We start from the raw sequence: 12,500 nt of genomic DNA, 5'->3' as shown, positions 1-12,500 counted from the left end.
CCTGATTCACTGTACCATGTCACTTTGCATGCTGTTTCCCTTTCCCCAAAGCTAGGCTAAGGGTGGTAGTGGTGAGCCAATCTGGTTGATATTTAACAGATGCTATTATTTAAAAAGAAAGCATTTTCATGGACAGAATGGGCAGATATCTGACAATCTCTGTCCTCTGTTTCTGTAATGGAAAGGACCTGATGCCACACAAGTTGTTAAGACCTGTTGGATTACATAGGTCTGTTATTTTAACGTCTTTGCAAATAACAAAAATGAAACAACAAACAATATCAGAGTCAAACTGATCTGGCAGGTGATGGATGAATAAATGAAGTGCAGCCCCAGACCAGGTGTTTGAATGCTTTGCAGGTTTATTGAGCTGTTCAGCAGAGTCTCAGTACAACTGATCTCTCACAGCAGAGCAGAGCCAAGAGCAGCAGCTGATATCACAGTGGGAGAGGAGAGAGCAGGGCAGCCCTCAGGAATGATAAGAGTACAGCTGTAAAAAATTATAGCACTGAATTTTGAGAAAGCGAGAGAAAACAGCTCAGGCAGAATTTTCTCTAATTTGCGCCCTGCTTATATTAAGGGTAAACTGAAGAAACAATAGCCGAAGACACATCAAGTCAGTATATATGTTGGTTTACTAATATTATGACATGGTGTTTGTCTTCTGTCTGTCGCTTGAGCTTGGGAGCCAGGAGAGGGCGCTGTCTGCACAGCTCAGTAGAAATCGTGCATGTTGGTGTGATTATTTATCCAGGGCAGGAAGCTGGAGACCTGAGTGAACACTGCAGGCTTCAAGGGGTGTTTGCAATTTATAGACCCGTAACTCACGATACCAGTCTGGACCCAGCGGTCATTCACAATATGGACCAGAGGACCTCCACTATCCATCTGAAGAAAAACAGAGAGAGAGAGTGGGGGAGGGAAAGAATGGGAATATCAGGCCCACAAATATGATGATGATTTTGATACAATGCCTTATGATTGATACAGCACAATCAGTGAACCAATCAATAATTAGATGTGTACATGCATGCATAAATACAGTCAGCTCTTATTATATCGTCTAGTAAAAACCATGGGCAAAACTGGTGATATAGTGGGGGTGGTGGTATAGTTTTTATATATTTAAAAACAAACAAACAAAAAAGACTTCTACATGATGTTTGCAATTCAAGGGTTTTCTTTTAAGTATGATGCTTATTTCCAGGCTATTTTAATAAAGATGCATCCTTTACAAAACTTCAAAAAGTATTTTATAAGGTGTTTTACAGTAGGCTACAATAGTAGGACCTAATGTAATACTATAATTGTGTACAGTATTTAAATGTATATAGTCTTTAATGCAATTTCTATTTTTCCCCGATGTATCACTTACTTTGTGTAAACCAAACAAAAAATTGAAGAGACAAAGAAATATATCTAAATGTTTCTACAGTACTGTACTGGTGGTCATACATTTTACTATATGTGGCACAACTTGTTGCTTTTACAGTATCATACATGCTTAATTGTGCTGTATTTATTTTCACAAAGCAATGACTAAATACTGTACCTTCAGTAGCACACTGCATTGTTACTTAAGTACAGTTGACACATAAATTAGAATAATTTATAATGTACAGTACTGTGCAATGCAAGCCTACATTCAGACATAAACCTAAAATTGACAGTACTCTGCTGCTTTTAATTTGTTGGGCTTAATTTAAGCAGAACCTACACACAACAAACCCCTCACTGTACGTAAAACCTTTCAGCTGAAATAACTCAACCCAAGACTTTAGATGGGTTAAATGCTGTGTGTCTTCAGGAATACAGCAGTCATTCTTCTCAAAAAAGCTAAACAGTGTATGCAAAGCTTGTCAAGCCTGTAGCAGGGATGTTGCTTCAGTATTTAATTGTCCGTTTGTTTGGCTTGGGAAGTTAGCGGCTGGCGGTCAGCGGGGGTGTCAGTATAACAGGAACCAATAACATAGATTTAATAATGGTAGACATCTGTTCAGAAACTGTAAATTGTATAGATTGGGAGCACTGTATATATTCCAATGGTGATGAAATGTGACTGCAGAATGTGATTATATCTCTAGGTCACCCTCAGCCCTCCTCCAGTCCCCATCCCTACAGCTCTTCACAGCGTTCCCACAGTGCCCCTCTCCTACAGCCCCCGCACTCACCATGCAGGCACCCTGTATCTCTGTCCCAGCACAGAGTGTGTGAGCTGGCATCGAGTCCCAGTCTTTCCTGCACTCATCCGGTGTCAAAACAGGAACCTCGGCTTGCTGTAGAATCTTGGGTTCTGGGAGAGGAAAAGAAACAGAAACAATAATTTAAATAACACACACATGCATATATATATATAAACCAGTGGAGCTTTTCCAGATCAGCAGGGACACACGCACCCGGGGACACAAATGGAAATTGGGCTTCAAGGCATTCAAGACAGAAAACAGGAGACACTTCTTCACACAGAGAGTCGTTACAATCTGGAACAAACTCCCCAGCGATGTAGTAGAAACTGAAAATTTGGGAACATTTAAAAATAGACTGGATAGGATCCTTGGATCACTTAGATATTAATGGACACCAAACGAGCATGATGGGTCAAATGGCCTCCTCTCAATTGTAAACTTTCTTATGTTCTTATGTTCTTATGTTCTAAAACCCTCAAGAAATGTTGGCAATGCTTATGGTGCCACTTACTTTTGCTTTCTGACCACCCCCAGCCGGTGATCCAGCACTCCTCGTTATTGGAGAAATCCTCTTTCCCCTGGGACAGATCAACTGGTCTGATCACTGCATTTGAGGACTGTTTTTCACTCAGCAGCACCAAGGCGATGTCATTTCCTGAGGAGTAGTGGTGGAACTTCTCATGCTTGATGACTTTCTGTATCTTGATCATTTTGTGATGGTTGTCGGTCACACTGATCTCCCCCAGGAGCACCCTGGATTTGTCCTGATTGAAAGGTCTGAAAATCACAAATGTGGGATAATGAGACACAGTCCTATCATGGCTGCCCCTTCAATGTCCCGTCTGAACTACCCTGTTACAGCCCAAGTGCGTTAGTCCCAAATTGAACTACAGCTCTGAGTGTGAAATGACTCGCTCCCTCAGCACAGGAATGGGCCACAGGACTCGAGCACCATTAACCACATGTGAGTAAAGCAGGCTGGCCTGCTTATGACACGCTGAGGCCTAACCGTGAGAGTGTGTTATTCTAGTAGAGAATTGTAAAGGTGTATTATTCTAATTCTATTCTAAAATTTAGAGATAATATCTAGGTCAAGATATTTTTTTAAGATATCCTAAATATGACTTTCTCTTTCTCCATTTAATCCCATATTGTATTTGATCGAACATGACCTTGTGTGTCAGTATTAAAGTATTTTCTCGCTGTTGCCTGTATTGTTCAATCAATTATGTAAAACTTGAAATCTATTCATTACACTTTCATATTAAGAGGCCCATTCTCAGACTGTAGCTTACTGGTATCGCTAAATCCAGCACTGGGTTAAAGGCAAGTAGTGATAAGGAAACTAAACACTGAAGACCTGAAAGCCCTAATTATGCACATATGAGTCTGGGGTTTCTGTTCAAGGAGACATGTGGGTGTGACGTGTCAGACCAGAGGAGCCGCTCACCCGTCAAAGCAGTGCGCTGCAGTGAGAACCCACTGGGCGCTGATCAGGGAGCCGCCACACTCAGTGAACCATTCAGAATGATCTGCTTTTTTCAAAAAGATCTTGAGATAGGCCATCCAGGGCCACTGTCCCTCCGTCGCATCATGTCCCCCCACGATGGAGCTCCTGAACTGAGGACTGCTGGACACTGGGGAGAGAGGTAGACCACAAGGGGTTAGAGGGGGTTAGTGACCACAAGTTAGTCATACCGAGCAGCACAGTGGAAACCCAGAGTCTGTACTCAGTGTAATTGTGGAGACCCACTGAATCCTAGGCCTTTGCTCACAGTATAGAGACCTTCATGCTCTAGAGAAGAGAGAGAGCTGCTGATGGCTGCAGATTTCACAGCTTCTTGCCATTGGGCCAGAATCGACTGACACTGATACTGATACTGAATGCTTGTGTTTAGATTGCACTGCTGTAGAACAAGGGCTGATCGTTAATGTTGTAATTGTCTGTCTTTGGTGAGGCAGGTGTATTTAAGCGGAGAGCATCATTATTCAATACAAGTAGCTTGTCTTGTGAACTGAGTGTGGAGGGAGTGAAAAAACGCTAAAAGTGTATTGGGCTGTTTTAAAGTTTGGAAAACCAGCATTTATGTAATACATTGAGATGCTCTCTGTTTCTGTTGGCTGTCATTCTGTACTCTCAGAGATCCAACTGAAGTAATTAAGATAAGTATCCAGTTTTTAAGTGCAGGGAAACTTATGTCTGTTTTGTGTTTAATGGATAGGGTAAATTTGCAATTTTAAGGTTGTTGCAACAACAAAGAAGTTATTTAAAAAAAATAATAAAATATATATATATATATATATACATATATATATATATACATGTATATATATATATATATATATATATATATATATATATATATATATATACACTCACCTAAAGGATTATTAGGAACACCATACTAATACTGTGTTTGACCCCCTTTCGCCTTCAGAACTACCTTAATTCTACGTGGCATTGATTCAACAAGGTGATGAAAGCATTCTTTAGAAATGTTGGCCCATATCGATAGGATAGCATCTTGCAGTTGATGGAGATTTGTGGGATGCACATCCAGGGCACGAAGCTCCCGTTCCACCACATCCCAAAGATGCTCTATTGGGTTGAGATCTGGTGACTGTGGGGGCCAGTTTAGTACAGTGAACTCATTGTCATGTTCAAGAAACCAATTTGAAATGATTCGACCTTTGTGACATGGTGCATTATCCTGCTGGAAGTAGCCATCAGAGGATGGGTACATGGTGGTCATAAAGGGATGGACATGGTCAGAAACAATGCTCAGGTAGGCCGTGGCATTTAAACGATGCCCAGTTGGCACAAAGGGGCCTAAAGTGTGCCATGAAAACATCCCCCACACCATTACACCACCACCACCAGCCTGCACAGTGGTAACAAGGCATGATGGATCCATGTTCTCATTCTGTTTACGCCAAATTCTGACTCTACCATCTGAATGTCTCAACAGAAATCGAGACTCATCAGACCAGGCAACATTTTTCCAGTCTTCAACTGTCCAATTTTGGTGAGCTTGTGCAAATTGTAGCCTCTTTTTCCTATTTGTAGTGGAGATGAGTGGTACCCGGTGGGGTCTTCTGCTGTTGTAGCCCATCCGCCTCAAGGCTGTACGTGTTGTGGCTTCACAAATGCTTTGCTGCATACCTCGGTTGTAACGAGTGGTTATTTCAGTCAAAGTTGATCTTCTATCAGCTTGAATCAGTCGGCCCATTCTCCTCTGACCTCTAGCATCCACAAGGCATTTTCGCCCACAGGACTGCCGCATTCTGGATGTTTTTCCCTTTTCACACCATTCTTTGTAAACCCTAGAAATGGTTGTGTGTGAAAATGCCAGTAACTGAGCAGATTGTGAAATACTCAGACCGGCCCGTCTGGCACCAATAACCATGCCATGCTCAAAATTGCTTAAATCACCTTTCTTTCCCATTCAGACATTCAGTTTGGAGTTCAGGAGATTGTCTTGACCAGGACCACACCCCTAAATGCATTGAAGCAACTGCCATGTGATTGGTTGGTTAGAAATTGAACAGGTGTTCCTAATAATCCTTTAGGTGAGTGTATATATATATATATGTTAACTGCAGTTTTATTGTGTATGGGTTTTATAAAGAGAGGAAAAGGTTGGATTAGTTTTAAGTACCAGTGTCTTAGTAATTAACTATTTATTTCTAATATTAGTGCATGTGACATTTTGGTTTGTGAAGTGTTCTGTTCTGAATGTTATTTCATGTGTGGAATATTTGGTTTGAGGTTTGGTTTACACTTTATATGTAACCACATCTCTCGTTGAAACATTGCTGCTATATTAACATCTGATATATTCGTAATATTTAGTATTGATATTAATTTATTGGTGTTAACTTTATTGCTATTATAATTGTATTGACTCATTTTAATTGGGCAATTACTATTGCACTATTGAACATGATGTCATTGTTATAGAAACTACTAATGCACTTTAACTTTCTGCTGCTATCTAATGAAGCACTGTGTACAAATAAACTGTTGAACTTTTAAGTGGTTTTGGGAGTAATGCTGCTATAAGTCCTTGCTCATTAAAATAACCTTTAATACATTTTTCTCCCCATTAATATTAGGGAGTGACGTAGTGGCTACATTTTATTTTAATTGGTAGGTGTAATCAGTGGTTACACTGTATCTTTGGCAAAAACATGATCTGCTTGTCATTTTAATAAAGCATTTCAACATATAAACCAAAATGAGAAAATTAGAGAAAAAGCATGTTGAATGTCAAGTTCATCACTACTTAAGATCCCAGTGCCGCCCTCCACTCTGGACTTGATGGGAAGACCACTGCAGTGCATTAGCCGGAGAAGATTGAACGAAAGAAAGAGAGAGAGAAAATGTGAAGTGGGAGGAGTATTGGTGCTGAAACCCTGTATACTCTTATCAGTGGCACATCCTGTGGCAAGACATGTCTACCATGGAGCATTGATTCTTCATATCTGGCATCTGGTTTCCTGTCATCGCTACATCCTGCACTGTAATGAATCAGCGGACGTGATTAGGGCTGGTCGCTCATATCAAGGTGTTCTTGATTTTAGAAACCAGGTCCCCGTGAGGCGGCAACTAGGCTGGAATCAGTGCATCCGACTCCAGCAGGAGTAGACTGCTTCTGATGGGTTTCATCTTCATGCAAGCTTCCCCTGATAGACTTGCCATAGGATTTAGGCACTTTTAACATGAGTTTTACTGTGGCTGCGGTACATTTTTACTTTGGATGATTATACATTTATCCTGCCCTCTCAGTGCTTTACTATACTGGGTTATAGAGCCATGAAATACTGCGATAAATATCTGTAAAGACTGATGACTATGTAAGGCCAGTGTTCATAAAGGCCCAGTGTAGTAAAGCACTGAGAGGGCAGGATAAATTTATAGTAATGTTTCAAGAAAATCTTTGCATTATTCACTATGGTAAACTTGCATAAAATTAAGCCAGAACACTCTCTCTCTCTCTCTCTCTCTCTCTCTCTCTCTCTCTCTCTCTCTCTCTCCCCTGCTTCACAGAGTACATTATAGTCCTTTCAAATTCCTGTCTTACCTTCGTAGGTGTTCAGGAGCAGCACAGAGAACAGCAGCTGCAGGAGAAGCATCTTGATCCTCCTGGATTCTCACTGGACACTGAGCACTGACTCTCAACAACTACTGCAGCTCACTGGACACAGAACACTGACTCTCCCCCACTCTACTGGACCCCACTGGAGACAACACGCTTTATATAGACCTCACTGTCACAGGAAGACACTTACAACCACGCCCACAGTCCAGAAACCAGCTTCTATTTATCTGACACATACACATGCACTCTCTCTCACACACACACACACACACACACACACACACGCACACACACACACACGCACACACACATTGATTTCATTTTGGCTCTTCTATACGTTAACTGTATTATACTGTATTCCCCAATTAATACCTGGCATCTATTGTAATTGTAAACCATCCAAATGTAAACTAAGTTACTATTCACCCCAAATCCTTCCGTCTGCAATCTGTGTGCTCTGGTCTTGAAGCATAATTGACTATTGATCCTTAACTATTATTAGTTATGCAATCTTATCGTTCTAGTAATACAATGTAGACCTCTGAGTTCCTGTTTATAAAATTAGTTTTTTCTCTCTGTGAACTTGGAACTTTCTCTTCTCTTCGTCTCACTGTCAATTTCCCAAAGCAGGATCAGAATCAGCCACAGGGTTTGGCAAAAAATAAGTTGTTTATTATTTTTACAGCGGCAGAGATTGCCTTGACTGGATGCTGAATTAAGCTTAGTACAAGTTATGTGCAAGTGTGACATAAAGAAAGAGACAAGATGCCATTGCAGAGATATAATTTATTGCAAGTGAATCACTGTTGAAACAGTGGAGCTGTTTACTCTCTTCTCTGCTGTTCTCATGCTGTTTCCATTCAAAACCTGAAAGGGAAAGAAGATACACATAGATTATTGGTTATTATTATAACAAGCACATGAAACAGTAATTGATATAGTTACCTGTAGCTTGTGTGGGTTCCTGGTGGGGACGTGGCATCACAGGCAGCCTCAGATGGTCAGTGAACCTGCAAGAGATGCTGAAAAAGAGAGAACGCTCAACTAGTGTGACAAGCAGGGCGTTGAGGAAGAGGACCTACCTGTGTTCTAGGACAGTACAGCTGTCATGGTCCCCTAGCACTCCCCCTCTATCCCCACTAGGGGCCGCCATTTCCCTGCCTTCTCCCTGCTTTCGTCACTCTGTCAATTAACATTCCGGTCACCCATGTGCACTCCTGTTCTATCCCTCTGTTCCCATTCACCCTGCACCTCCCTACCTGGTTTCTGTTCCCTTTAATATCCCCTCACTTTCCTCAGTCGTGGCGAAGTTTTGCCAGACTTTACTGCAATTCCGAGCCCTTGTTCCTCCGAGCCCTTGTTCCTCCGAGCCCTTGTTCCTCCGACCATTGCCCGTGACCACGACCATGTCTCAGTTTAGCCTCCATTGCCCTGTTCCGCCGGTACCCGACCTATGCCTGTCTGACCATCCTGCGATCCAGCACTGCACTTGGGTCCCCTGTTCCCGAGCTCCCCGAGGGAAACAGCCTGGAGACAGATAAGGATTGGACTTTTTCCTTTCTTCTATTGAGTGCTGCTGTTGCTATTACTTATGGGGAAAAGTTAAGATATTTTATGGATTAGTTTTATTTAGGACAGTTTGCCTGTGTTTTGTATTTTGTTTCTTTTACTTGCCCAGTTTCAATTAAGGTGATTTTAGTTAATTTTAGTATATTCCCCTAGTGTCCAATTTACATACACTTCATGCCCTGTGTAAGTGTGTGCAATAAAAATGCAGTTTTCTTACCTTTACTTCCTTTGTAACCTATGTCGTTGTCTGAGAAATCCTGGTGTGAGCCTGTGCGGCTTCCTGAGTGTAGGGGTGATTGAGGGGTTCCCTGGCCTCCATAGTTATATCTGGGGTGGCATAGTTGGGACGAAGTGTCTGAGGTATCAACTGTGACACACCCGTGGCAAGAAACGCTTACAGTATTTTTCACTTGGTTATACAATCCAGGACCATAAAGAGTGCTTGTGAAAGAAGAAATAGCATTCCTGCTGGCAAGGTAGGTTTTTGAAGTAGTGTTGTGTGTTTGAGGTAGGCGATCAGTCTGTGTCTGTGATGTGAGAGGATATTCTGTCATACTCTTGTTCTTACTCTCTGTCTCTCCATCTTGCATCACATGTTGCACAAGCAGCTGATAAACATCTCCTACACAGTTCTGATAAGCCCTGGTAAGTGTGTCTGCACTGTGATAAGCTGAGCTGCATAGTATGAGGAGACCACAAGCATTTGAGGGTTGAGGGCTTGCATGTATCGGGCCCTGCAGCTTTTCTGTGCATAGCTCTCACACACCGCAAAACCAAAGCAGCTCTGTAGGCCCCTGTAGTAATATCACTTTTCCACTGTCCTCCTGTTTAAGCCTCCTGCAGTAATACGACACTTGTACTGCACTTGTACCACAGCCCTTGATGTAAATCACTTTTCTACTGCACTGTTACTACAGCCCTGTATTGTAGCAGCACTATTCTACCTTAGATCAAAATCCCTCTGTGAATCTTCAGGGCTTTTTCATATTGGGGGTGAATTACAGTGGGGTTATGTGGTGAGTGGGACTCAAAAACCCTGCTTACAATATGTATGGATATGTGTATTAATTTATTTGTATATATATATATATATATATATTTATTTGGATTATATGATGATAGGAGTAGAAATGTAAAATGGGAAAATGTAAAATATGTGATTGACTCACCCGTCTCTCAGAATGTTTTGTAGAAAATCTGTGAAAACATGAAAGAGGATGTAAGACGGTGCACTTACATTACACTTATTATACATTAGAGGGTGTTTATTTAAGTTGATTCTTCCAGTTTGATGGATTGTTCTCTTTGAACATTGTTCTCTCTGAGTTCAAATCAAAACTACTGCAAACCTAAACACACACAGACACATTCTCCCACACACTCAAACACAGACATGCACACAAAATAATTGTAAAAATGCATTTACACAGCCTTATTAATGTACTGTACATACATTTTCAAGAACCTACTAGCAGGTTTGTGTTCCAAAAGGAGCTTGCCCTTATTCAACTAATGTCATTCTTTACTCAGGGAGACTAATAGCCCTTAGATCAGGGATGGGCAACCTTTTTCCTATCAAGGTGCATTCGAGTGTTCACAAATGTATTCACGGGCCAATCTCCGTTTCGAATCCATGTTTATTTGCGGGTAATCACTGTATCCACTCAATGTGACTACAGCTGTAAGAAAACACCTGTAATGCTGTACAATGCGTGTGTTTTTCAAGCACATGAAAGTCTGTAGACAGGTAGAGATCGCCACTTGAGCGCCAGACTGACGCTATTGTAAAGGGCAGGCAGGATTATGGGTTATATTTGAGTTATTATGTATTTTAATGACTGGTGAAAATAACCCAATTTTGGTTATTCTAGGTAAATGTGTTTATAACTTATTATTTTATAACTTATTAACATGTTTATGCAGTTATAATGCAGTAGAGATGTTTATTACAAAAGCTCGCCTCTTCTAGTGTTAAGTGTATGTCACAGAAATGTTTTTTTCAAATGGACTCTAGGCCGGACGTTCCCCACCCCTGCTTTAGATATACAGCTGATCACTTAAAATAGGTTGATACCTCAAAATAATGTCCCCACAGAACATTTCAGTCGGGAGAGAAGTTTTCAGTTCATCCAGGTATTCACTACATTAGAAGGAGAAGGAGGCAACAGCTGGGCTGGGGCAGAAAGCAGAAGACAGTGCACACCGGAAGGACAGAAGTCTGACACCGCTTACAGGTTACAGTACAGTGCAGTACTGATGGAGACTGGTTGAAAAGTCATGTCATAAAGCTTACATGTGACACAGCTATTAATCACAAGGAAAATACAAATAAGTATTGACTTTGTTTAAGTTGTTGTTGTATTTTGTCTGGGGTTCTTATGATATATATGGCTGTGTTGCACAATGTGTTTCACCATCGTCAGATAAGAATCCAGACTGCAGAGTCCTTGCGTTTTCTTTGAGCTGCTCTGCAGTCTCACTGCAATTGATCTCTTATAACAGCCCAGAGTCAAGAGCAGCATATTTACACCACTCTGTGCCGTGAAATCTCATATTTATAATGAGATGGAACAGATGATACAAAATAACTCAATACCACACAATATCACAAGAGACAATGTGAGAGAGAGATAGAGAGGAGAATGATGAGAGTCCCTCAGTAGTAAACAACTACTTACACCTGTATTGTAGTAAGAGCAGTGACTGTTTGTTAGCCACTTTGTCCATAGATCAACACGCAGTTACTGTAAATCAGAAGCGGTTACATTGTAGGCTTTAATTATTTAGCATTGAGCTACTGATCAGTGTAACTGTATGTCCGGCACTGCCCTTGTATGTATTCAGATCTAAAGTGGCCATTAATTGTGCTCTTAACAGTCCTGACTGGGAGGGAATGCGGCATCCTGACAGCCTTGTGTCGTTCAATGTTATGCAGGTGTGTACCCTCCTACCTAGTTACAGGTGTAGTTTTTAACAGCCCCCTGGACCTCTGTGCCAGCAGTCAGCACCAGCAGCCTTCAGTGCCCCCTTCCGAAGGGCCCCATCTCTCTGGAGGTCTGTGGAACTGCCACTCAGCTTCCAACAAGGCCGACTTCATCTCCGCCACTCCCTGGATTTCCTCGCTCTCACCGAGACATGGATCTTCCCTGAGAACTCAACCACCTCTGCTGCCCTATCCTCTCTGTTTGTCCTGTCCCACTCCCCTCGTCTTTCCGGGCAGGGAGGAGCAACAGGACTCCTGCTCTCCCCTTCTCCCCTCTTCTCCGCCCCCCTTTCTCTCCTCTTCTTGGTCCCCACTTTCTCTCCTCTAGCACAACTAACAGCTTTGAATTCCATGCAGTAGAACTCACCTCTCCCTCTCACCTCTTCTTTCTAGTTCTGGTCCACTCGCCTCCTGGACGAACTCGAGTTTCTTCTCTCCTCCCTCCCCTTGCTGTCCTCACCTACCATCCTCCTGGGATACTGCAACATCCACCTCTCCAACCACTCCCACTCTGCCAGATTTTTTCCACTCTTTTATCTTCTCTCTCTTGTCTCCCCCCACTCACAGGGCAGGCTGCCAGCTGGATCTCATCTTTTTCTAGAGGCTGCTCCCCTTCGACACTCTCTGTGAACCCCAGGACATCTCTGACCACCACTTCAT

The 12,500-nt window shown here is 42.0% G+C and overlaps 1 protein-coding gene across 1 annotated transcript; it reads right to left on the bottom strand.

Moving 5' to 3' along the window:
• Positions 1–344: 344 nt before the first annotated feature.
• LOC136768027 (tryptase-2) lies at positions 345–7,415 on the bottom strand. The gene is made up of 5 exons (XM_066722084.1): positions 7,271–7,415; positions 3,637–3,823; positions 2,698–2,963; positions 2,172–2,293; positions 345–888 (listed from the first exon to the last, which is right to left on the bottom strand). The coding sequence occupies exons 1-5, from the start codon at positions 7,320–7,322 to the stop codon at positions 715–717; spliced, it is 801 nt and encodes a 266-aa protein (XP_066578181.1). The 5' UTR covers positions 7,323–7,415; the 3' UTR covers positions 345–714.
• Positions 7,416–12,500: the final 5,085 nt, after the last annotated feature.

The sequence above is a fragment of the Amia ocellicauda genome, chromosome 14 (assembly GCF_036373705.1).
Source record: "Amia ocellicauda isolate fAmiCal2 chromosome 14, fAmiCal2.hap1, whole genome shotgun sequence".
Taxonomy (NCBI): domain Eukaryota; kingdom Metazoa; phylum Chordata; class Actinopteri; order Amiiformes; family Amiidae; genus Amia; species Amia ocellicauda.
The sequence above is the reverse complement of the archived record's forward strand: the minus strand, read 5'-3'. Positions and strand labels throughout refer to the sequence as shown.